This window comes from Talpa occidentalis, unplaced genomic scaffold (assembly GCF_014898055.3).
Source record: "Talpa occidentalis isolate TD23 unplaced genomic scaffold, MPIMG_talOcc4v2.1 talOcc4.9, whole genome shotgun sequence".
NCBI lineage: Eukaryota > Metazoa > Chordata > Mammalia > Eulipotyphla > Talpidae > Talpa > Talpa occidentalis.
In genome coordinates this window covers 15,223,046-15,249,892 of record NW_023605305.1, presented here as the reverse complement: position 1 = coordinate 15,249,892, position 26,847 = coordinate 15,223,046, and the positions used below count along the sequence as shown (strand labels likewise).

The window sequence follows — 26,847 nt, the reverse complement described above, 5'->3', positions numbered from 1 at the left end:
TTCCCATTCATTACCATCTCAGCTCCCTGGGGAATGTAGGGCTCTAGTCTGAGCAGCATTCTAAGGCGCTGACATCAGTGGGCCAAAGCTCCCAGATGGCCCTGCCTCACTGCTATTTGTCAGATTTCCCTACTCCTCTGGTGTCCCTCCCACTCACTAGTTTACAAACATTTGGCAAGATGCCAGGTGCACAATGAAAATTAAAACTTAAGAGCTGCTGCAGACTACCTCCCAAGGGAGTCGCCACTGCCCACTCTTCAGTCTGCCAACCTGTTCAGCCATGTGGCAGGGTAGAGCAGAGAACACATCCCTGGTGGCTGGCACTGCTGAGTAAGGAGCCTAGACTATAAAGGTGAGGTGACCCTTAAAAGGTAAGCAGCCTTGGTGGGGCCGCTCACCAGATCCTTACCAGGAGAGGGAGGCTGGATCTTGGGCTGTGACTTCTTGGAATCGGCAGCTGCAAAGATGTCTGGGGGAGGGTCTTCTCCCCGTTCTATCTTGCACTCAAAGGCATAGAGACACTGGATATACTGCTTTTTCAAGGAACTGGCAGCACTACTTGAGGTGCCCACATTGAGGTTGGTTGCAAGTTCCCGCCACTTTTTGTTCTTGTTGACCTGTACAACCAACCAGAAGAGTTGGGGTGCATCTTTCACCGGGTTTTCCTTCCCCCACACCCTATGATGTTACCAGGTATACATCTACTGTAGAATCAGTTCTCAGTACCCCCAAAGGAGAACCCTGCAGGGGAGGAGGGTGAGAAGATTCACCAGAGACAGAGTGGGGAGCATAACAGGAGGATCTACTGAAATCCACTGCTGAGGGGAGCAGCAGGCGAGACAGGAGAGGTCTGCTGCACCATATGGGTCAGCTCCCTGGCCAGGGATCGAACTCATGCTGCGGTGGCTGGCAATAGCTTGATAAGCATGGAGACTTTAACCCCTGAGCCACCAGGGAGGCCCAAGAACTCACACTGTCATTAGAGTTCAATTACACCAGAGCATCAAAAGGTCTGAATCCTTCTGAAAAGTGGATGACACAGGCCCAGGTCTTGGGATTCCCTCTGTACTTCATTCCTTTTTTTTTTTTTTTTTAAAGATTTATTTATTTATGCATACAAGAGCTGGGGTACAGGCCAGAGATGGGGGTGGAGGGGGTGAGAGGACTCACCAGAGACAGAGTGGGGAACAGAACAGGCAGACTGACTGAAATACACTGAGGGAAGCAGCGGGCGAGACAGGAGAGGTCTGCTTCGCCATGTGGGTTGCTCTCTGGCCAGCTGCGATTGCTTCATAGTGTGGTGCTTAACCCCCTGCGCCACCAGGAAGGTCCCCCTCTGTACTTTAGTCTATCCTTCACCCACTTTATCCTGCACTTTATTCACTGGTTCAGGGAATCCAGGAGCCCATCCAATTAGAAAGTATGCCAAACCTAGCCCATTTTCCCTTTTCCCTAAATGAAGGAGAGGCCTAGCTATGAGAACTCAATACCATGGCGAACGGCAGAAATAAGCCCACGGTCACCTCAGAAGCCTTCAGTGGCTTTGCTTCCCACGCCAGTTATGTGGCAGGGTACACGTGTCTTGTTTTGTTTTGTTTTCCTTTGTGGGGGAGGGGAGCAAAGCCTGAAGGGAGAAGGAATTCATAACTGACTCTTGGTTGGCTTTATTCCAATCACTTTCTTTTCTGCTGGTGACAGCTGTTTTCCTCTTCTGATTTAGAAGCTTTGGAATATATCCCCTTCCAGACACGCCTCCCCCTACCCCCGCCCCCAGCTCAACCACAAACTCGGGCCCAGCAGCCGTCTCCTGGTCTCATGAACATAGAAGAAACACAGGAGGACAGTCTGCAGGCCCAGTGTGCTGCTAGCAGCACTGCCTCACCTACTTGCCTCCGAGGCTGAGTGTAAACCAGAGCTGAGTAGGGCAGGGGCAAGGATCAGGGTGCCATTAGGCTCAGAGCTTTTCAGCTTTCACTGAAGTCTCCCATACAGAGTAAACAATTTCCTACCTACTTCAGCCTTCACAAACTAGTTCTGATAAATAGCTCCTAAAATCCTATCTTCACTGGCATGCTTCCTGCAATGAAAGGGTCAGCAACTACTCTGACTGCCCTGGTACCATCTTGCCAACCAATTTATGTGGCAGAAATTCTGCTAAAAACTTCATTATTTCTAGCCTTGAGCAGTCTAGCAGGGAATACACTGCCCCTACCTTACAAGCAAGAAAATCAGGGCTGAGAGTTATGAGACATCACTTTGGTGAAGTTCAGTATGTTGTAAATGGCCAAGACACCTCCCAATACTCTGTGTCTCTGTCTACTATACCAAGACAACTCTCGAGGAATTAGAACGCTCACAGACTCCCCCCCAATTTACACACCCTTGTGGGACTGCAGCTATATGGTAAACTTAAAGCAAGTATTTCATTCTACCCAGGGAAGTCTCAGCCTCCTGGCTTTGCCTTATCTTCTGAAAGTCCCATGCTCCCTGACCTGTCAAGTACGTGACACAGAGAGCAGGAGAGGGTAACGACCCTGCATACTGCATGGTGTCAGGAGACTCAGTCACGTATTTAGAGAGAAACTTGTTGAAACCACAGGAGAAGCCAAGTGCCAGGCACTCACCTGAGTCAAGCCACCAATCTCCTTCACAGACACATAGAGGCGATAGAGGTCCAGAGGTTTCCTACCCACAGCAGGCAGATTTGTCATGCCCATGGCCTTCTCCTCCGTGAAGGCCAGGTAACGGTCCACCCACATCTTCCTCTCAGGCTCACCACCCAGCTCGTATAGCTTGGTGATCTTCTCATTGGTTGTAGTAGAAGAACTGGATTTCTGAAAGGGGCAGGTCAAGATTTATGGGAACTGACTGGAATCAGAGCCTATACCAAAGGTCTTACATGCCCCTCAATAAGCGCAGTAGTAAAGCTTATTTTTAAAATTTTTTTATTTTTAAAGATTCATTTATTTATTTATACAAGCACTGGGTACAGTCAGAAGCACAGGAGGGTGAGAGAAATCACCAGAGCGGGGAACAGAACAGGCAGACTGATGCAATACACTGCTGAGGGGAGCAGTGGGCATGGCAGGAAAGGTCTGATGCACCATATGGGACCCTCACTGGCAGCCGGGGATCAAACCGGCGCTGCAGAGGCTGCAGGCAGCTTCGCAGGCCAGCGCTCAACCGCTGCGCCACCAGGGGAGGCCCAGTAGTAAAGCTTCTTAATTTGAGGTGGTCACTAGATCCTGGATACACTTTGAGAGACTATTTCAGAGAATCCAAGAAACTAAAAATGTGACCTTGAGATAATGGGATGGACTAAAATAAAAAGAAACTTTTCTTCTTCTCAAGAAGGAAAGGGTTTCCCACCTGGGGGTCAGAGGTGCAGGTCCATAGGAGGTTGCAGCAGTGATTTTTTTTATTTCCCCTCCTTTATAAAATGGGGAAAATGAGGCACAACCAAGGGTAGAAATGTTTCCAGTGACTCAAATGCTGAGCAGGTTGTCAGACTGTGACACAGTCTATAGGCAGCACACTGATGACCAAGCTACAAGGAAGTCCAGGACTCACACCCCACCTGACTTGTCTCCTCCTTTAGAGAACCCAGGGCAACAACCACTCCTGCTACTCTGAGTAAGGTTCAGGAAGAGAAGAGCAACCAGTGGCCCCCATGGCACATCTATCAATGCACGGATGGGGGCAGTTCCACAGAGGTCAGTATGGAGGATTGTAGACTACGGGTCTGGCATTTTTATCATCATGCTATTTACATGAGGTCTGCTTACACCAACACAAATCTAATTCAATGAGCTCTTATTCTGGGACCCTTCATGATAAGGAGCGGCAACAGTAGCTTTTTCTGAGATGATCTAGTGGGTGCCACAAAGGGCTGGAGTTTAGTCACTGTTTTTCTTTTCCCTTCCTATCATTGGAAACAATGGGACAGAGAGAAAATTGAGAAGAGTGAGGATAAAAATTATTACCTTGGATTTGGATTCTGTCTTGGGTGTCCCATCTGCCTTGTTGTTCATTTTGGTAGCTGGAGTTAACTTAACATCCCCGAGACCCATCATCTCTGGGCTGGCTGCCATCCCTATAAAAGAGAAAAAAATTTCTCAAGTCCAATAGATCTGAGACATGAAGATCACTGGAAAAAATCCCTGGAGTGAGCAATGACTAGAGGACTTACCTGCTGAATTGTTGGCCATGGTTCCGCCCATGGGATATGGTGGTCCCTGAGGGTTGATCATGCCAGCCATACTATTAATCCCTTGTCCATAGGGAGGTCCAGTGCCCATCATGCCCCCTTGATTCATATTGGGGTAGCCTGGTGGCCTGAGGGAGAAGATGGAAAATGAGAGACAAGAATTAGAGACACCGAGCTTTCAGATTTGGACTTGAACTAAGTTAAGACTCTCAACCAAGATCATCTAGTTAGGCCTACAAGGACAAGGCCCCGCAAATCACAACCGTGCATGACGTGACCATGATCTTTTCTTCTACTCGCCACAAAAAAATCCTAGAAGGATTCAAGCTCCAAACAGGATACCATAGATCATTTAGAAATGATACACTCCTCAAAGCTTGAAACCCAATAATGTCTTAAGTATTGCCTCCCTCTAAGTCATTTCCAAAGTCAAGTTGTGGTGAAAAGCATAATAAATTCAATACTCAATTTTATCACTCTCTGCCATGCAAAACACCAACTAAACTGAAGCCCTTACAACATACCACCTGGAAGGGACACAACATATTTTCTTTCCTTGCCTTTCTTTTTTTAAAAAAAGACTTCTTTATTTGTGCATATAAAAACTGGGGTCTAGGCCAGAGGTGCGGGGCTGAGAGGATTCACCATAGACAGAGTGGGGAGCAGAACAGGCGGATCTACTGAAATACACTGCTGAGGGGAGCAGCGGGTGAGACAGGAGAGGTCTGCTGCGCCATGTGGGTCAGCTCCCTGGCTCGGGGTCAAACTCGTGCTGCAGTGGCTGACAGCTTGATAGAGCTGAGACTTTAACCCCTGCACCACCAGGGAGGCCCTCTGCATATTTTCTTGATGGACCTACCATAAATTGTTTTTCCATCATTCTGAAGTACCATCAAATCTACTTCTTTACAATCACTCACTCTAATACTGCTTTGGTTCATCAACATCCCAATAAGACAAGAATCACTTTAAGAACTGTAGGTATCAAAGGGGCCCTTGAACAGCAGACACTTGAAAAATAGTGTGAGCCTTCTGCACGTTAGCACGAGTCAAAAACACAGGATCACACAGAGTAGGAGAAATTTTTAACCCAAGTCATGTGTTTAACACTATAAGGACACCTACTTTTTCTAACAAACAAAACAAAAAAACACTGAATAAAATGTACATTTACCAAAATTACATGTATTTGCTTACACTGACAACCTCTTAATTTCCCAGGCTTTACCTGTTTTGGATGGAGTTGGCAGCAACATGCATGGCGACAGCAGTTTCTTGAGTTTTCCGGTTCATGCCCCCTGGTGGGGGACACATCCCTGACCCAACCTGAGGTGGCATATTGGCCATGTTAGGGCCATAAGGCCGGTTGCCCATGGAGGCATGACTCATTCTCCCTGGAGGGAGTGTGCCGTAAGGTGGGATGCCAGGCTGCCCATGCATCTGACCGCCAGCACCCATAGGGTTCATGCTTCCAGCCATGCCTGCACTGGGGTAGTTAGCGTTGGGCAAGGCATTATAATTTGGCTGCCTAGGGTAGCCTCCTGGGAAGGGAAGGAGAGAAGATGCAGAGATTTGGTTAGTGATTCACTAGCAACTCACCAATATTTGCTCAACAGTAAAACTCCAAAAATAATAAACAGAAATCATTCAATATTTGGTTCGGAAAAAGACCAAATCAAAGGTAGTCTTTACCCCATTAAAAAAAGAAAATAAAGAGAAATAAAAGGGAGGATAAGAGCATATAAAGGCAGGCCTCAGTTGCTCCCTCATCTTTAAGACAGCACAGCACAGAGCAAGGCCAACTGCAGGCTGGTTTTATTGCTTTCCAGGCCCTTCAATTGCCAGATTCTTTTCTTTCTAAATACTCATCTTGCCTTCTATCTTGCATTCTGTACAAGACGTTCAGCTTTAGATCCCTTTAGGTCTGATTCTGCCTATTAAATGTCTCTGCTCAGTCTTATTCCCATTTTATAGGTGAAACAGAGGCTAGGGGTATTCCAAGTCTTCCCAATGATGACAACTCTGTCCTACATTAGGGGCTGGCCTTCGTGGGTTTCAGGTGAAAGATAGTCCTACTGTTATAACCCAGACAGCTTTGTATCAGACAAGGAACTGTTCTTGTCTAACCTCTATGCACTTCTAACTAGGGAGTATACTCACCTTGTGGGCCGTACTGACTCCCCTGGGGACCGTAACTCCCCATGGAGTTCTGCTGGTAGGAGCCCATGCCGGTGTGCATCTGTCCTCCGGAAGGCTGACGTGGAGATAAGGCCGAGCCGGGCTGAGGGGAGCTGTACTGGGGCATCTGGGGGTTCCTCTGGATGTAACCTATTTGTGGATAGTGTCCATACAGTCATGACCCAGGTACAATGGAAATGAATGCTCTCCCTTATTCCTAGGAGTTTACCAGCTACCATTTCTTTAGCAGCAATTTGCATAAAGTCTCTATTTTATTTGCTATACAAACATGTCCTTGTAAGCACCTACTCCTCCCCCACCATGACATCCACACTAACCAGGGCATGCCAACTGTTTGCACTAAATGGAGGTTTCAAAAGAAAAATAGCAATGACAGAAACAACAAAAAAAGCAGTGCATCATTTAAAGGATGGAGACTAATGACGACCTAGGTAGGGACAATGCAGAGGGGTGAAGGAGGGAGAAATATATCAAAATACAAACACTAAGGAACAAAGAATGGCTACAGGGGAATACAATTCTGGAGCTTCCAACATGGCCAAATCTATCTTCACAATTTGTTGCTGGGATTATTATCTTAAATTTCATGGCTATATAGTTTTCCAAAAGTTATTTACACAGGATAATCAAGTGTCTGTCTTAGCCCTCTACCCCTCCTCAAAGCCCAGGTTCTTACCTCGATCTTGGGCAATGCTCGATTGGTTCATGGAAGGATGCATGATGCTGTCCGACTGGCCACTGGGTGGCCGAGGTGGCATCTGGTTACCTGCTCCAGACACAGAAAGAAGTACGCCAATCATTGGCTAAGCCTGGAAACTCTAGAGGTCAATTCAGAGCTGGAAATGGCTCCTGGGAAGGCCAGGCATCCCCCAGTATCACATACATAGAGAGATTCAGCCAAAGGGCTCCTATCCTTCTTTAAACGCTGAAGGGAAACTTACAGACATATGGAAAGTGAGGCTTCCTGCTACTGTTGGGGGACAGTTCCCATTCCCTCTCCCCAAAGCCCAACTCTCAAGAGTACCTGGCACTGCAGCAGGCGAGAGTGGTCCTGAGCGAGACTGCGCAACACTGGCAGGAGAGCCAACAGGGGACGGGGAGGGGCCTCGGATGCCAGGTAGGTGAGGGGAGGTATGAGGAGAGAAAGGAGACTGAGCTGGATTACTCTGCTCTCCTTGGCTGCTTGAAATCCCTGATGTGCTCACTCCAGGGCTCAGAGCTCCTTCTGTCCCCATGGGGAGATCATCTATTGAACCAGAAAGATCCTGAAACACAGAAGGACACGGATTAGCAATATTAGGCAGAAAGACTCTTTTTCAACAATCCTATTACATTTTCCTTAAACAACCAAGAGCAAACATTCTGCACAAAGATTAGCAATCATGATACTATTGCAGCTTTACTTGTGGCAAACTATTAAGGGTCAAACAAAATATTTTAGTCTGTGTGCCATGTAGTTTTTGTCACACACAACTACTCAGCTCTGCCATCAAAGTGCAAAAGCAGTCAGAGAGCACACAAATACATAAAAAAAAGGGCATGCCGATGTTCCAATAAAACTTTATTTATAAAAACAAGTTACCAGTCAAAAAACTGCACATTGCTGCCCCCTAGTCTATCCACTCAAAAGTAGATCTAAGTCTTTGGTCTTTCCCAGCCCCAACTTCTAGTCATAAAAGAGTAGTTCTTCCAATGAAACTAGTTATTTTCCAGGGGGGGAACTTTATGAAACACTGCCAGGATGGCGCCAGAGCTAATACAGAATGTTAACAAGTTTGGGCAACATTTGCAGATCCCCTCACTGTCAGATTATTATAACCTATGTTTACCAAAGGCTCAATTACTTCAAGTTACTGTATTTCGCAACATAAGGGGTAGGAGGTGGGAAAGGACATATTATACAGAAAAGACAATTCCTTGACTGCCAAAAAGGTCTAGGACTATATTCCTAACACCTGACCTACAAGAGAGATAAATGTTTGCCAAGTGAACAATCTCAGTTTTCTTAGTCTTAAATTCTTCACTGAGAACTGACTTATTTGGCAGCTACTCTTGCCTTGAATTAATCAGTAGAGTTCACTTTAGGTCAACAAATTCTAAGATTAGCAATCAGAAGCTCCATATGAAAAATATTCACTCAGGGAATGTACCCACAACGCCACCCCCTGCCCCATGTTCATTGTCTAGCAATGCTGCTGGCTAGACACTACACATTAACTTGCGACTAGGAACTAACTATACCCCAAAGAAAGAATGAGTCTTTGGGTTTGGGCTGAGGTCTCAAAAAACCCTAGTACTCTTAACGGTCAAGAAAAGAGTTCTCTTAAACAGACATATCTGGGGAGGAAGGAGATCCAAAATGGGCTGATTTGAATCTATTCCTATTCCTACAACAAGCTCACCTTCAGAAGATCAGTTCAAGGTGACTCTGACCCCAAAGTCTAACGTAACAATGGAGTTTTAGGCTCTCCCCAAGTATCCAGGTTGGTTGAACCTTCTGCAAACCAGATGGCTACTTCACTAGGCTGGGAGCATTTCTACGGAGTTCTATGGGAACAAAACTTACTCTGAAGTCAAGGCAGTCAGGGAGATGTGTTTATCTGGTCCAGCTATCAGTGTTAGCTGAGAAGTTAGAAAATGCTGATTTTCCTATAAGCAGCAGCCTTATATACCACAACACACCTTACAAATGAAATAAGGATTAGTCCCAGCCTGGAAGGGAACTCAAAAAGCCCTCTCTAGGTAACACCAAAGGGTATCCTTCCTCTTAAAGGACTAAAGAGCCCTGGGTTCATCCCAGCAGAGAAGATTCAATCTCTATGTAGAGGTCTAAGTTATACCAGGAGACATCTGGCCTCTGAGCTAAGGATAAATAAACTCAGAGAGTCAGCAAGATGATTCTGTAGGCAAGAAAAGGTTTCCGAAGCACTTGTTAATAAGCCCTGATCTGTAATAGAAAACACAGCCCAAAGGCTGTTTTTTAGGAACCAGTAAGTCCCCTAAGCATTCCTTCCTTTAGTCTTTACTCCTCATCAAACTGTCAGCTTCTGATAATAAGAGCTACTTGCTTAATAAAATCAGTGTATTTTGGAATAGAAAAAGAATCAACAGTCCATCTGCAAGACAAGAACTTGGCTCTATACAAATACCTTTTAAAACTTACATGTTTTGAACATTTTGGCCTTTAATTATACCAGTAAAATAAGAATATTCTCATGGTAAAAACATTTCAGACAGTATAGCGAAGTCCCCCTCTGCTCTTTCTGCAGCCTTCAATAGAGGTGCATATCCTTGGAGACCTAGAGAGGTGATGAGGAAGGAAAAAAAAAAAACCACCAAAAACCAACATCCTCCTTCCCCCATCAAGCACTGCCATCAGGGTCCAGGCAGGGTGCATGGATGGATGCTCCTTCAGTTATGTATCTGTTAAAAACCAGGCTCTCTACAGACCCACAAGTGAATTTCCTAGTCTAGTTGAGGCATCCTAGGATCTTGAAGAAAACACTGGTAGCCCCTTGTGTGGGTTCTCAAGACCCTGGAGGCATCTGTGGTGGCAACGTGTGGCTTTCTTCACAAAGGCTCGCAGGACAGCTGTTGATTTTGGTAAAGTGCCCTGAACACCTTGGAGGAAAAATGCTAAATAAACCACTGACAACAGCAGCCCCATGAGGGCTAGGATGCCTGGGCACAGCATAATAGTGGGGAAGAAAGCAGCATTAGTCTTCTCATCTCTTGCATTTGGTTGGTCAAGGGCCAGTGTCTCAAATTGTCAGATAGCAACTGGTCAGCAAGGGGATAGTTGATTTAAGAAAGGAAAAAAAAAAATTAAGAACCAGATTTTTAGGATCGTATGGGACAAATGATCTGTTAATATTAACAATATTTGAGTATCTATGAGTTAATTTTCTACAATTCTTGGAAGCAGATATGACTACCACCACTAACATACTAAAGATGAGAGAGCTGGTGTTCAGAGAGGTTGGGTTACATGCCCAAGTCATCTAGCAAGTAGGTGGAGGAAATCAGATTTTGAACCCAGGTCTGCTGAACGCCAGAGTCTTAAGTTCTCTCTCTCTACATTATGCTGTGACACTACATGGACTGAAGAAAAAGCACCACACCTTTCAGTAAAGAGGACAAGGTCCAGCTGTTGGCACTCAGCAGTTGTGACCTTAGGCAAGCTGGCAACAAGATCAGCTTAGGTTTCCTCACTTCTACAATGAGAAGGCTAGACAAATCTAAGTTTGTGACACGCCTGGGGTATATGCATAAAACTCCACTGGTACCATATGGTCAAGGCCATATGGACTATGCAATTCCAGCAGCAGTACTCTGGAATGAGAGCTATGACAACGTATAAGCAGTTTAAGACGTAAGACATCCCATCACCATCCCAGTGGCTAATCACAGTAAATGTCTTTACTGGGAAACAGGAAGGAGCAGTTAGGGCAGAAGATTCCAAAAGAAGTCTCCCCTCTATATACATGAACAGATTTTTCTCCGAACTCCATGTCCTTTTATTGCACAGGACACACCTCTGCTTTCTACCCTACAAAAAGCCAGTTTTTCAGGTCTTTTGTTCCATAAAAGGCCGGATGTCTGGTAGTTGAGTCAGACCGCAGTGTGCCTGTAAGTTCAGTTTTCCACAATGTACTCAATACACAAAGTTCAATCAATCCAAGACCCTATTCTTCCAGTGGGGGGAGCATGAATGACAATGACCAACCTTTAGCATTTGGGGACTCAGTTCCCCCCAAGGGCCCACCTAACAGGTACCTTCTGGGAGGAACACTGAAAATAATTATAGCAATGCCCCTCAAGTGGAAAGATCTTTTTCCGGGTTGCTCTCCCCCAAGCATAATCTTGCTGGGAGATAGGAGGTGAGGGTCAGCCCACTCGGTGCCCTGCCAATTCCAGGGAAGCAGCAGGGCCAGGGAGAATTTCCTCACGTGTTTCCAACGTGTTTCATGCATTTTATTGCTCATCTACCATGCAGATCAAAAGCACTGGAGCAGGTCCAACTATTTCACACAGAATCTCACACTCCAGGCTGGCTACAGCCCCAAAAGCCTTCGTTTCTTCACTTGAAATACTGCCCAATGTTATTTTGGGATATGACCTGATAGAGGAAGCCCACAGGGACTCCATGACGATAACCGTTCCAGCTGTGATTGGCTGCCCAGCCCCAGCGAGTGCCAGGATGGGTTTGTCAGGCTCTGCTGACAAATAGGACTCAGCAGCTAACACCTTCTCTTCACACCATAACAAAACCATGCCCAAAATCACAGAGTCCATACCTCATTGTGGATGGGGGTGGGGGCTGCTAGTGTCGCTCTCACAGGAAAGGTTTCAAGTTCTGACATGAACTGGCTGGCTGATGGAGTACATTTTCAAGCAGGAAGATAGCAGATCAGGGTTAGAGAAGGGAGTTTAAACAATCTCCTGCCAGTCTCACGAGAATGACATCAGTTCATTTGGTTGAGCAGATTAAATAACACCAATAGGCAAGTCTAGAGAAAAGGCTCATGGTAATGCTCAGATTTAGCATTTCTCATATTCAGCTGAATCCTTGAGGAATGTGTTTTTGTTAACCCCCAGATGGAGTTCTCATAGTGTCACTGTTGTGAAAAGTTTTTGCCAAGTTGTGGTGGCTACTGACAGGAAAACCACCCACCAAGAGAACTAGGTACACCCTACACACAAGCCTGGACTAGGAAGTTAGGGTGTGTGATGGGAAACTCAATACTCAGCTGTACCCACCTGAATGTCAACCCTTGGCTAAAAAGTCCAAATACACAGCCTGAAGTGACCAAATTTGCACTAACAACTTGTCAAGTGCCTAACAAATTCATGGCCATGGCAGGAGGCTGCTCCCATGCTGGAGAATGGCAGGGAATCCTGGTGGACAAGGAAGAGGCTGGGAAACCTAACCCTTGAAGAAAGGCAGATGGTAGGAAAGGAAGCAACAGCTTTGACAAACTTTAAGGAAAGGGGAATACAACAAACTTAATTACGGAACTACTTAGTTTTTCATAAAGCTTCCACCTTTTTGTCAAGGGTGGAGCAGGGGGCTATGTCTAAAGCAAACAATTCTAAAGAATATTCAGTACAATAAAGTTTCGGCCCTGGGTTCTCTTTCTTCTCAGTCTTTGTTGAATGGAAGCAAGGGTGAGCTGACCTACACCCAACTGGTAGGGACTGCAGTTAAAAAAAAACATGGTATGGGCCTCCCTGGTGGCGCAGCGGTTGAGTGCTGGGTTGCGAACCTGCCCGCGGCCTCTACAACGCCGGTTCGATCCCCGGCTGCTCCCCGGCCACCGGAGGAGGGTCCCACATGGCGCGCAGACCTCTCCTGCCGCCCGCTGCTCCCCTCAGCAGTGTACTTCCGTCCTTCTGCCTGCTCTGCTCCCTGCTCTGGCTCTGGTAAATTCTCTCACCCTCCCAGTACTTCTGTCCTTCTGCCTGCTCTGCTCCCCGCTCTGGCTCTGATGAATTCTCTCACCCTCCCCGTGCTTCTGGCTGTACCCAGTGCATGTGTAAACAAAACAAAAAACAAACAAACAAATAAATAAACATGCCTCTATTAAAAAAAAAAAAAAAAAACATGGTACTTCTGATCCAGCAAGTGGGCTCATTCCAACACATTAACCTCCATCCCTGCCTAGAGAGCAGGCTAGCTGGTGCTAGCTGAAATGCCAAGAAAGAATCAACACCCTGAACAGGCTGCCTCTTACACCGGGCACTTTCAGGTGAGGGGTTAAGCAGGTGGTAAGGCAGAGGGAGAAAATTCTCAGAGGCAGGCACCATCCTTTTACCATCTCCTCCTGCACCACACTCAGTTTGGAATAGCAGAAATAGCTACTCCAGGCTCGGAGTACGGTATTTCCTATCCCCAACCCTCAGTTTCCAAAAACTCTCAAACTCTCTCTTCTCTTATTCTACAATAGACTGTTTTTCTGGGGATAATAGGTAATTTCTTCCTGATAGCTTCTGGTTGCTGGGTGGGAAATGCATTGCAGAGAGAAGTCAGACTTTTCTAGTATGCTTTTCTTTTTTCTTTTTTTTTTTAAAGATTTATTTATTTATTTATACAAGCACTGGGTACAGTCAGAAGTGCGGGAGGGTGAGAGGATTCACCAGAGACAGAGCAGAGAGCAGAACAGGCAGACTGACGAAGTACACTGCTGAGGGGAGCAGTGGGCACGGCAGGAGAGGTCTGCACGCCATGTGGGACCCTCACCCGGTGGCCAGGGTCGAGCTGGTGCTGCAGAGGCTGCGGGCAGCTTCGCAACCCAGCGCTCAACTGCTGTGCCACCGGGGAGGCCCTCTTTTTCTTTTTTTTTTTTTTTTTTAAAGATTTTTCATTCATTTACACAAGAACTGGGGTATAGGCCAGATGCGTGGAAGGGTGAAAGGACTCACCAGAGACAGAGTGGGGAACAGAACAGGCAGATTGATGAAATACACTAGGGGAGTCCCTCCCCTAGTATGCTTTTCACAGACCCATCGTCAAGAAAAGATCACTATATATACACATAAGAATTCAGAAATTAAGCTCTGGGAAACCAAATCTCCAAATTCAAAGGATGTTGGAAAGAGGAATAAAAGCAAGTCCCTTTATGTCTCCCTGTTGAAAGTAGAAGAACTGACACAAATATATGACTATCATATGTTCTACCCCAAGGTGAGTGGTCAAGACGCATATTTAATTCTTACAATTGTCTTCTGTTGTAGGCCTTACCCATTTCAAGACATTAAATTACTTGCTCCAGGAAAGACAGCTATGATCAAAAGAGCTAGTCTTCGAACCCACATTCCTGATTCCAAAGCTCACACTCACTCCACCATAAGGTGCAAACTCGCCACCTTCAAAGGCTCCGTACCCCACAAGAAGTCTCCACACATGCTGAAGGATTAGTTATGTGAGGCCAGGTCACCAGGCCTCACTTCGTGCCTCTGTAGAAGACTAAAACCAAGCCATCCAAGTCTACAATGCTATGCATTCCAGCTTTCCTACTCTCTCTCTTTCTTTTTTTTTTTTTTTTGAGATTTATAAATTTATTTATACAAGCACTGGGTACAGTCAAAAGCGTGGAAGGGTGAGAAAATTCATCAGAGCCAGAGAGGGAAACAGAACAGGCAGACCGACGGAGTACACTGCTGAGGGGAGAAGCGGGCATGGCAGGAGAGGTCTGCGCGCCATGTGGGACCCTTGCCCGGCGGCCGGGTATCGAACCGGTGCTGCAGAGGCTGTGGGCAGCTTCGCAGCCCAGTGCTCAACCGCTGTGCCATCAGGGAAGGCCCAGCTTTCCTAGTCTTTCATATTTTTCATGGTTTATTTCAAATCAGTTGCTTTTTACCAAGAACCCTCTTAAGTCTACTTTTTCTTATCTCCGGTTTTTCTCACCTCTGGGTGCTTAGAAGGGTAGTTAAGGTACAAGGGGGGGTGGGGAGGGAAGAGTCACTTTGAGTCTAGGAAAAAGCAGGAAGTTCCATAAAGGCAGGTATCCGGTCTCTGCTGGTAACAATAGCCAATACAGTTTAATCCTATTCATTACACAAGGCTGTGGCCCCGAGAGAGAGAGAAATCAAACGTCCCTGGTCTCTGGGCGGCCTCAACCCAGGCCATCTCAACCCTCACTTTCTTTTTCTTAAAACAAACAAACATCCCACCCTCACACTTTCCTGGTCACTCAACCTAGTCTTTGAACCTAGTTCGCAGGCACCCTTCCAAACTGTAGGACAACTGCAATTTGTTTAGGGGCCCTATTCCCCAAACTGTGAGAGGGTAAGTACCTCTGGAGGCAGAAGCCAAGCAAACTTCACCCCCCTGCCCACAGACATGCTCCAACAATGGGTTAGCAGAGCTGTCTGTCCTCAAATACAGAGCAGAGTGACCAATTCCCCAAGACGGAAGAGTAGAACTGGGTGGGAAGACCAACTGCTTGAAGATATACCACAAGACAGCAACTACTTCAAAGATGAGAACAGCTTTGTGGAGACAAAGTCTCCACAGTCAAATACAACTTCTCTGGTCTTGCCCTCACCCCACAGACAGGGTCCAGCGTCCCTCTCCAAGGCACTCTAGGCCTAGAGTTACAGAGCTGATGGCCCTGTGCTGAATCTGTGCTTTTCCCTACTAGCTTGCAGGACCAGACTATATTCTCCTATTTTATGAGTGACCAGAAAAATGCCAGGCTCACAAAAGACAAACTACTTGAAAGGCGTTGCTCAATGAACAACCTACTCAAAAGAAGCCTCTTTAGACCCAATCTGTTAGTATCCTCTTTTTCCTTTCTTCCTTATTCCCCCACTCTAAACTTGTACCTGAACTCTAGACCTCCACACTGAGGAAGGGAGGACACTCCTGGATGCTGGCATCAATGGAACTGGGTTTCTTTTCTAAAACTGAAAAGTGCAACTCCGAATGGGACTTGGCCATTTGGGTAAAAGCTCTTGATAGAACTGCAGCGCAGGGGAAAAGTCTGGAAAGGAAGCTATGGGGAGGTGGGACTCTGTGTCACTGGAGAAATTTCAATTTAATTACAAAAATATAGAAACTTGCCACTCTAATGCACCTCAACAAAATATTGAGGCTGAGGGTGTTGCCAAGGTGAAAAAGGGGGAGAAGATAGGCTGTTGGGCTGCTTGCATTCCTGTGGTGGGAGCCCCAGCAAACAGCAGCTTGGCCACTGCGGCAGCCATTGATTTTCCAGGGGTCGATATTCTGCTCCTACAGATCTGCTTGGCTAGAGGTTTAATCACACTGAGTGCTTCTGCTCAACATCTCCCCTGCACCTCCCCCTCCCCAAACCAATAAAACAAACACCAAACACAATGAGAGTTGGCAATAGATAGATTGTGTTCCCCACAGGTGGCCCCCACCCCAGAGAAATTTTAAGCCCCAATTCCACAGGAGTAAATACAAGGGAGAAGGAACTAAAGCTACAAGGGTAGTACAGAGGAAGCCGCAGGACAGACTCACGGCCCCAGAGAACCTTTTAATCCACTGCCCAACACTCCCACACAGACTCTTCTAATAACCAGGAGATGTGACATTAAAAAACCCAGGTTCCCATCTTGTGGGGGGTAGGGGTGGGGGTGGGGGATGAGGGTGGTGGACGACAGATTCTAGAACTCCCATAGAGCATTGCTTGGTTGAAACCTTGCCTTCTAGTTTATCAAGGTGGTGACTAGGCCTGTGCAATAATTCTGTGTTACCTACCTGGCCAGCCTTTCTACACACATCCTCACCCCCTAACAAAGGGCAGGAGAGGACATCTTTTCTAGGCAGAAACCACCTCTTGCCCATAAATGTACAGAGTGTTTTAAGGGTCACTAGCTAGCAGATTCAATCTGAAAATAATGAAACTGGGTCAGAGCCGGGCTTGAGTTACAGCAGTCAAGAGCAGTACGTATTTATGGAATAGGGCTATTCTAATCCCAGCAGGAAATGAGCATTGTAGGGCCAAAGAAGGCAAAGAAGGTAGGGACTCCCTTTCTCAAAGTCAAGTGTTCCCTGTTAGGAAAGCAAACCACACAGACTTTGTTCCACGATGATCATCAGCTTTAATCTGAGAGCTTGAGTAAGGAAGACAGGAAAGGGAGAGAGGAAATGAACACGGAAAAGCAAGCAGAGTTCTAGGTATAAGAAGTTTAAGGGGAAAGGGGTATTGCCTTAGGCGTCCCCTCATATGCCTGCCCCTGAGGATTACAGCAGCCAGAAAGCCAGTTAAGGAGGTAATGTGCACAGCAGGAAGGCAAAGCTGGCATTGTACTGAACACAGCCTGAGGTCTAGGGGGCTGGCGGACTTCCTTGGGTTGGTATTTAAAGTCCTAAATTCATATCCACCAGTGATCTTCCTTACCATGGTGTATTGGATCAGAGAAAATTCAAAGATTGCAGAGACTCGAGAGAAGTGGGGAACAAACATCTGAAAATGGGGAGTGGACAGACTTTTAAGCCAGAAAAGTCACCAATCCCAAAAGGCCTTTAAAACCAAAAGAACAACTCTGAACATAGGGAGAGACATAATCAAATTGTAGAAATGAATGTTGAAAGGGAAAAATATTCTTTTTTTTTTTAAATGATGGTGGGAACTAATTTTTTTTTAAGACTTATTTTTTTTATTTATACAATAGCTGGGGTACAGACCAGAGGCGTGGGAGGGTGAGAGAATTTACCAGAGACAGAGTGGGGAGCAGAACAGGCAGGCGGACCAAAAGCACTGCAGAGGGGAGTAGCGGGCGCGACAAGAGACGTCTGCCTGGCCATGTGGGTACCTGGCTGGCTGGGAATTGAACCAGCGCGGCAGAGGCTGCGGACAGCCTCACAGTGCTGTGCTCAACACTCTGCACCATCAGAGAGGCCCTGGAAAATATTCTTGATAAGAATCTCTATAAACACCAGTTCTTTTTATTTGGAAATAAGTGTCTCACTTTTACCTTTCCCGAAATGTCAGGAAATCACCTCCATTCATCTCAGTAAATAAACAATATTCAATATTCCTTCCACATCAAAGGTGACCTTAAGGGATAGGTTTGCTGCCTGTTTGAGCCTTCAACCCCTAGTTCCTACCTACAACAAAGCATGGCTTCTTAGCTTCCTTGGAAAGGTTAAAAAGGAGGGAAGCTGCAGCTCAGAAGTGAGTTTTGCCTCATGGCAATCAGAAATTATGTCACAATACCAGCCAATTCCAGGCTGACACCAGGTGGGGAAGATGGAATAGGCTCAAGCCACAGAAGTCGATGGAGCAAGAGATCAAGCACTGTTTCCCAAAGGGACAACACTGGATCACAAAACAGCTTCACCACAGCTTTCATGTTGAATACCAAGTGTTTTAGACACATGAGAAAAAGAATATAGAGCTGATTCTATGCTTGATTTGTCAGATAAGTGTACACAGCTCAACTACCAGCGGCCCTCTGGACTGAGTTCTTAGGAACAGATTCTTACTCCAGTGTGGGGTGGCCCTAGTACATAGAGCATTTCTAGAACTTAGTTTATTTCTGGTTCAAAAACTTCAAGTCCCCACCAAGGACAGAAAAGAAACTGGCTTTCTGCTTTTGGTTGGCTTTTTGGGGAGGACAATAGCAGAAGCTAAGGCATGTTCTTTACTGCGATAATCTCCCAGCTAGCTCTGTGGAAGGTTATAAAAGAACCAACAGGAAAGAAAAAGGAAAGGGGGATGGGTGAAGGAAAACCATTATCACCAAGGCAACTGAGTTCATCCATACATTGACTCAAGAATTTCAGGAAATTCTAGTTTTTTAGATTTCTTCCTTCTACAGTAAATGTGTCTTAAATCCTCCTGGGAGTAGACCTAAATCCAGAAGCTACAATTTTGCCTGGAAATCTTAACCCCATACCTCTTTCTTTCCTTTCTCCAAAGAAAAGAGAATAGGGCCTCCCTGGTGGAGCAAGGGGTTATGACACGACCTATGAAGCTATCGGCAGCCACTGCAGCATAAGTTCAACCCCCAGCCAAGGAGGTCACCACTCCTCTCTCCTCCTCCCCCACTGCTCCCCTCAGCAGTGTATTTCAGTCAATCTGCCTGTTCTGTTCCCCACTCTGCCTCTGGTGAATCCTCTCACCCCCCACACCTCTGGCCTGTACCCCAGTTTTTGTATGCATACATAAATAAATCTTTAAAGAGAGAATATAGAAGACAAAACCTGTTTGGGGGGCCTCCCTGGTGGCACAAGGGTTGGGACACAACCTATAAAGCTATCTGTAGCCATTGCTGAACAAGTTCTATTCCCGGCCAGCCAGGGAGCAACCCACATGGCACAGCAGACCTCTCTTGACTTGCCCTGCTGCTCCCCTCAGCAGTGTACTTGGGTCAATCTGCCTATTCTGTGCCCTACTCTGTCTCTGGTGAATCCTCCCCCCCCCCCACCTCTGGCCTGTACCCCAGCTCTTGTATGCATGGATAAATAAACCTTAAAAAAAAAAAAACAAAAACAAAACAAAAACAACAAAAAAAAAAAAACCAGGGCCTCCCCGGGTGGCACAGCAGTTGAGCGCTGGGTTGCGAAGCTGCCCGCTGCCTCTGCAGCGCCGGTTCAATCCCTGGCCACTGGCGAGGGTCCCACATGGAGCGCAGACCTCTCCTGCCGCCTGCTGCTCCCCTCAGCAGTGTACTTCGATCCTTCTGTCTCTTCTGCTCCCTGCTCTGGTGGATCCTCTCGCCCTCCCGCGCTTCTGATTGTACCCAGTGCTTGTATAAATAAATAAATCTTAAAAACAAAAACACAACACCTGTTTTTGGAATGTGGCTTTCTTCTTTCTCTCAAAGGAGCTTTTTGCCGATCCTTTATAATAAGTTGGTCCTAACAGTAAAATCACTGGAAATCAGGGAAATCAATGCTCTTGTTTCTGAATACCCTCGGACAAGTCCTTTGCCCTTTCTGGACCTTAAGTTCCTATTAAGTAAAGTGGGGGTGAAAGGGAGAAGAGGTAGGCAGGGTGTCTGTATTAGTGTTGTGAATATTCTGTGGACTGGTTCATGCTGTCTGTTTGACTACATTTCCCAGAATCCCCTACAGATGGGTTTTAGATATAATTCAGGTTCTGCTAATTCAGCAGGCTCAAGATTAGATCAAAGTATAGCAGAGACCATACTTCTGTCTCCTTCACTTGTTTCTGCAGGAACATTTTTGTTTTATCTTTCCAGTTAACTAGGTGCGGGTTCTGATGGCAGCAGCTGCAGCTTGATTCCACTTTACCACCCCCTGGATAACAGATGTAAAACAATAATTCTCCTAATGTCTCTGAGTTAGGAGTTTCCCTGGTGGGTCAAATCTAGGACCAATTTCTGGAACAGGCCCAAAAGGCCCAAAGTGTCCCTCAATCCTTCTAACAATTTTGTTAGCCCAATTCTCTATATTAAATCCCTCTCTATGAAATATACCTAGTTCAGTTAAGAAAACAATGACACAGGGGCCTCCCTGGTGGCGCAGCGGTTGAGCGCTGGGTTGCGAAGCTGCCGGCGACCTCTGCGGCGCCGGCTCGATCCCCGGCTGCTCCCCGGCCACTGGAGGAGGGTCCCACATGGCGCGCAGACCTCTCCTGCCGCCCGCTGCTCCCCTCAGCAGTGTACTTCGGTCCTTCTGCCTGTTCTGTTCCCCGCTCTGGCTCTGGTGAATTCTCTCACCCTCCCGAGCTTCTGACTGCACCCAGTGCATGTATAAACAAAAAACGAACAAACAAAACAAACAAATAAATAAATTAAAAACATGCCTCTATTAAAAAAAAAAAAAAAAAAGAAAACAATGACACAGTGTTATCAAATGATCCCCTCAAAGAGTAGTTGTGAAAGAGAGAACAGAATTATTAACAAGCATATTCTTTGCTAAGCTAGTGTCTTCTGAGGAAAACGGGCAATGTGGGGGAGGTTTAGAAATTTAAAATATATTTGCCCAGTACAACCTCCTTTGCTTCTTCCTCTTTTTACAATCTCCTTGGCATTTTCTCCCTCCCACTCTTAGGTGTTGGGGGGTTGAACTGCTCATACAACTGGAAAGTTGAGTCAGCACAAAGCTTCTTCCCATCCCTCTATTCTCTTCAGGCTTTTACTCTGCTTAGGATAGCACTACTGGCCCAACCCAAAACAGTATTCACTGGGCTTCAGGGAGACTTGGGCTAAAATGGACACTAAGTGTCTTCTTCAGCACAGGACATGTTTACAAACTCTTGGAGCAAAAGAACCAGGGGACAGTGGTCCCCATAGCCCTGCATGGCTAATGAATGAGGACAAACTTGGCCTGCACAAGATCCCAGCTTATCTTCTTACACCAATTTCTGGTCTAAGCAACCAACCACTAGCTTCCTGTAGCAGAGCTAGGGACAAACGGAAAAAAACCAAGGTCAAATCCAAGTGCTGTCCTTGGTGGGAGAGGGTACTTCCTCGGGTCCTCAGTAGGGCTAGCTGACCCCAAGAGCCATCATACTAGAGGTAATGCTCAATTGGCTTTTCAGATGCAAGTTGTTCCAAAGAAAACAAAAGGTTCTACCAAGAGGAATCTGTGTGAGACACACAGGCAGGAAGCAGAGCTGAGCCTCCAGTGACTAGAATAGAAACAGGAAATGGGCCCAGGAACAAGCATAAGTGATGTGCTGCAAGCGGCACAGGCTCTAGCAGGCACCAGGCAGTCAGTGCTGGGGCAGTGTGACTAAGATGGAGACACGACGGGCCAGCATTGCTAGAGAACTGGAGTTCTAGAGACGGGATGGCTACTTGCACAGGGCACACACACATGCTGCTCTGAGCAGGCTGGGTAGGAGTGACAGGGGTGGGGATTTCCTTTTTGAGACTGAATAAATTGGCTACAAATCAAGAGGAGATAGATAGTTAGCTATGAAAAAAAAAAAAAAAACAGGCTGCCAACCTCAGAACAGCCTAGTTTCTCTGGTACCAAAATCACCAGTAGCATCTGTGTTATCCCTTTGCAAATAAGCCACCAAAAACCTAGACAAACATTGTTAGTGCTGCCTCCTTTCACAGCGAAACGTTAACAAAAAGGAACACCAACAGTGTAAAATTAAAATTCTTCAAATGTAATTTTCTTTCAGCTTTTTGAGGATTTCTGTCACTCCTCCCAAGTAAACTTAGATAACAAAAAGCTGCCCCCCACCTCCTCCCCAGCTCAGGTAGGGCAAGAGCCTAGGGGCTACTCAACAAAGGTTGATGAGCATCACCCGAAACAGGTCCGAGTGCTCAAGCACCAACACCAACATTAAAAACTGCCTGAAGAAAAGGGAGAAGTACCAGAGAAGTTATTTCAACTAGGTTTTGAAGTCAAGGTAGAAGTTTGCTGGGCATGGTGAGGGACAGGGGAACATCTAACAGAACAACGGGAAGGGAGGGCTAGGAGCGGTGAGGAGCTTCACTACACCTGAGTGGCCAGAGCTGAGGTATGCTGAGCCTTGGAGTCCCACAATGATTCTGGACTACAGGCATGGGGAGCCAAGACCTCTCAAAAGCACCCACAAAACTGGTGGTGGTCTCCTATTCCCATTCCTCACACCCAGAGAATACTTAAATTTTACTACACACAGTAAAATTTATTATATTCCGTAAGTCCTCAGCTTGTTATTTCACTTGAAAATTTTACTTTCAGCTTTTAGGATCTAACTTCTTACTTCTAATCACTAGACAAGAGAAATGCCTGGGGACCTTGTTAACAGTGCTGAATTCAATAAAGTTGGGCCCAAGAATCTGCATGTCTCGCAAGTTTTCAGGTGAAGTATGCACTGCTAGATAGTAGACCACACGTTTTTAGCAGCAGAATCTGACTCAAGTGAGCTTTAATCAGGGCACTGTTCGAAGAATTGCACAGAACAGGGTTTGATTCCATTCAACACAAGGGGATCCAAAGAACCAAACTTAGGTCAACTTTCATTCGACCTAACGTCAAATTTGAGGTGATTCCCTGGTGAGGACCTCTAGCAGTCCTGCCCTGTAGATCTGGCCATCTTCCCCTCTCCCTCCCACCATCTATCAGCTGCCTTTCCCACATATGCATCTGTGTCTGCATCACAAGGAGTCTGGGAAATCAAAAGTGAAATACACGTTTACATTCCCTCATTTTAGGACAAATCTAGTAAAATTTAAAAGGCAAAGCTATGAGGCTTTTGGCAAAAGCGAAGAGAATCAAATTGTCCCTGTCTTTCCTCTACTGAGTGGGATATTAAATATCAGAGAGAGGTGATTCAAATTCTGGTACATTTCAATCTCTGCCCTTCCAGGACAGCTGGTGTTCGCTGTAGCTCTTTTCCTGGTCTCATTCCTAACCTCTAAGGTTTGAATTCTATAGGAACAACAAATCTCCCTCTCATTTCCTTTGTCCAGATCACTGTTAAGTCATGCTCTCAGGGTCTGAGAACATCACAGAAGGGAAAGATGAGTGCTAAGAGCTACTATGTTGTTAAGTGAAATCAAAGAATGACTTGGAACCCCCCAAGTGATGATAATACCTACATATATTTAGCAAACATTAAAAATCCCAATCTGTTCTTCACCTCACTCTGAGTATCAGTAACCTCCACTCCTCATCAGAGGAAACAAATATGATCCAGATCTTTTAACAGCAGCCTCTTAATAAGTCTTTTGGTCAAGGTATCATCCCTTAAAGCTAACTCCACGAGTGCCTTCGAATCCATTTTTTCTTCCACTGTCTATACTCTTAATATTCTGCCACCATCTCCACCCTCCCATCCATCTACCTCACACACATGCACGTATTGAGATGAAGACTATTTGGGCTAATCCAGCTTCCTTTGCTGGTTTCCTTCCCACAAGCCTTCAGAAATCAGGTCCTCTCCCCATCTAAATTAAGATCCAAATAACGTGCTTAATGACAACTGTAACAACCCATTTTCCTTGAAATATGAATTTGATGTGGCTCATTCTCCTCCCTTCCCTCCACTGGATTCCAGAAATATGAAACAATCCTGGTCTCCTCTGATCTCTCCACTTACCTAACAGGTGTATCTTACAGCCAACTACAGGCACTGTCCAGGGTGCAGTCTGGATTGTCTTGCTGTACTCCACAGCCTGGGAGGCCCACCTCATTCCAAGCTGTAACTACTAACCATCACACAGACAACTCGCAACTCATCTTCTATCCAAATTTTAGTCTCCTATCTCTAATTAGTAAGCAAGCATTTGTTTTTAGACATTTCATTATACTGACCTTCTCAAAACTCAGTTTTTCTATTAACCTTTCTAGTTTTGTCGATGAAATCTCTCTTTTTTCTCCCAATAAGGATTGTTAAATCTTCCAAAGGATCCACTAATTCTCAGTTCTTTTTTATTTTTTTTTAAAGATTTATTTTATTTATTTATGAATACAAGAACCGGGATCTAGGAAAGGTGTTAGGGGTGAGAGGATTCACCAGAGACAGAGTGGGCAGCAGAACAGGCAGAGCTACTGAAATATACTGCTGAGGGGAGCAGTGGGCAGACAGGCGAAGTCTGCTGTGCCATGTGGGTAGCTCCCTGGCCGGGGATCGAATTTGTGCTGCAGTGGCTGATGATAGCTTGACAGTGCTGAGACTTAACCTTTTGCGCCGCTGGGGAGGCCCCATTCTCAGTTCTATAGATCTTTTTCTTGCACATCTCACAATTAAGGCTAAGTAGCTATGCGAATGAGACAGAAGGATAGAACTACACATTTCTAGTCAGAATTATTTGAACAGTTTTAATAATGTGCTTGCTTCCAGACTCTCCACTTTTCAAACGACACACCAATGGATTTCAAACTACATACCAATGAATTGTTTTTATAAATCATTAGTATTAATCATGCTATTGCCCAATTATATATTTGCAGGCCTGTAAGATCAGATCCAAATATCTTATTTAGACTACCTGGATCCCAACCCCTGGGATCTAGCTTCCCTCCTACTACTAGCCATCTCAGCAAGCCTTATCTTGACCTAAACCCTCAAATATCATCAATACTATACCCTCCCACCCTGATCTGTGGTCTCTGCTCAGGCTGTGTTTCCCCTTTCCAACCACTAAAGTACATCCACATTTAGCTCATTCTGAACTTCTTCCATGAGGTCTTTTCCCCAACTACTTAGGCAGACATGCATCACTGACTTTACCAAACTGGCATCCTCCACCATAACGTTCAGGCACACATTCTTCTGTCTATTACTAATGAAACAGAGGAGGGCCCTTCAGGAGAGCAAATGTAATATCCAAAATTATAGGTATGAAGAGTTCAGATTACCTCTGAAGTCAATGAAGTCCAAGCACCTGTCTACTGCGTGTTTGCCTTCTATGTAAGACCCACAGCAAACAGCTCACCAAGGTTTTACTCCAGGGACAGGGAACTTACCTACTGGGGCTTTTGTTTTGTTTTTGTTTTTTAATATCTTCATCCTCCAGGAAAGGAACTTTTATGTCACACTTGGGCTAAAACTTGCAGCCAACAGGTAAGTCAGCTGTTTTATTATATATTTTTTTAAAGATTTATTTTTATTTATTTATACAAGCACTGGGTAAAGTCAGAAGCGCGGGAGGGTGAGAGAATTCACCAGAGCCAGAAGCACAACAGGCAGGCTGACGAAGCACACTGCTGAGGGGAGCAGCGGGCGGCAGGAGAGGTCTGCGCGCCATGTGGGACCCTCCTCCGGTGGCCGGGGAGCAGCCAGGGATCGAGCCGGCGCTGCAGAGGCTGCGGGCAGCTTCGCAACCCAGCGCTCAATGCAAACCAGCGCTCAACCGCTGCGCCACCGGGGAGGCCCATAAGTCAGCTGTGTTTTTTTTTTTTTTTTTAAAGATTTATTTATTTATTTATACAAGCACTGGGTACAGTCAGAAGCGCAGGAGGGTGAGAGAATTCACCAGAGCCAGAGCGGGGAGCAGAGCAGGCAGAAGGACCGAAGTACACTGCTGAGGGGAGCAGCGGGCGGCAGGAGAGGTCTGTGCGCCATGAGGGACCCTCCTCCGGGGGCCGGGGAGCAGCTGGGGATCGAACCGGCACTGCAGAGGCTGCGGGTAAGTCAGCTGTTTTAAAGCAACAATGTAACTTGCCAGGTTTGATTTTTTTTAAAAAAGATGTTCATTCTGGTGGACAGACTTGAAAGGAAAAGAAACAGAAGTCAGGAGTCTATGGTAAGACACCAAGTGAGAGAGAACAGAGGTCTGAAAACAAACACAGGTAATTGGGGAAGTGTAGTAGACACCAGATTCAAAAGCCATTCCTGAGGTAAGACTAGAATCATTTTGATCAACAAAGGAAGGGATCCAGTGATGAGCACAGAGTGGAGGACAGCTCCTAGGATGGCGCTGGCAGGTAAGAGCTGCCCTATTCCAGTAAGAAACTGCCAAGGTTGCAGTGGCAAGGTAAGACCCATTTTCCCAGGTCTCTTCTTTCCACCATTCTTAAGTCATAGCCTTCCCACCAGATCATCAAGAGTCAAATTACAGCATAAGTCACCACTAGTATTCAAGTTACCACTGTGGCTTCCTACTCTAGGAATTTTTTCTCACCCTTTCAAAGGACTGTTACTCTAAGTATGGTCTTTAGAACTTCAGCACCACCTGGGAGCTTGTTAGAAATGCAGTCTTGGATTTCACCCTACATACTGAACCAAAAGTGGTCAGGGTAGAGATCAATTATCTGTTTGAATTAATCGCTAATGATTTTTTTTTAAAAAGATTTATTTATTTATTTATTTATTTATACAAGCACTGGGTACAGTCAGAAGCGCGGGAGGGTGAGAGGATTCACCAGAGCCAGAGCGGGGAGCAGAGCAGGCAGGAATGAAGTACACTGCTGAGGGGAGCAGCGGGCGGCAGGAGGGGTCTGCGCGCCATGCGGGACCCTCTTCCGGTGTCCGGGAAGCAGCCGGGGATTGAACTGGAGCTGCAGAGGCTGTGGGCAGCTTCGCAACCCAGGGCTCAACCGCTGCGCCACCGGG

General features: G+C 46.0%; 1 protein-coding gene across 1 annotated transcript in view; it reads right to left on the bottom strand.

The window, feature by feature from the left end:
• ARID1A (AT-rich interaction domain 1A) overlaps window positions 1–26,847 on the bottom strand; it is a 69,434-nt gene that overhangs the window by 9,963 nt on the left and 32,624 nt on the right. Inside the window, 8 exon segments of the mRNA XM_037500520.2 lie at window positions 410–617; window positions 2,625–2,834; window positions 3,984–4,093; window positions 4,190–4,335; window positions 5,436–5,748; window positions 6,368–6,535; window positions 7,083–7,172; window positions 7,431–7,671. Of these exon segments, the coding sequence (XP_037356417.1) occupies window positions 410–617; window positions 2,625–2,834; window positions 3,984–4,093; window positions 4,190–4,335; window positions 5,436–5,748; window positions 6,368–6,535; window positions 7,083–7,172; window positions 7,431–7,671 (1,486 nt within the window).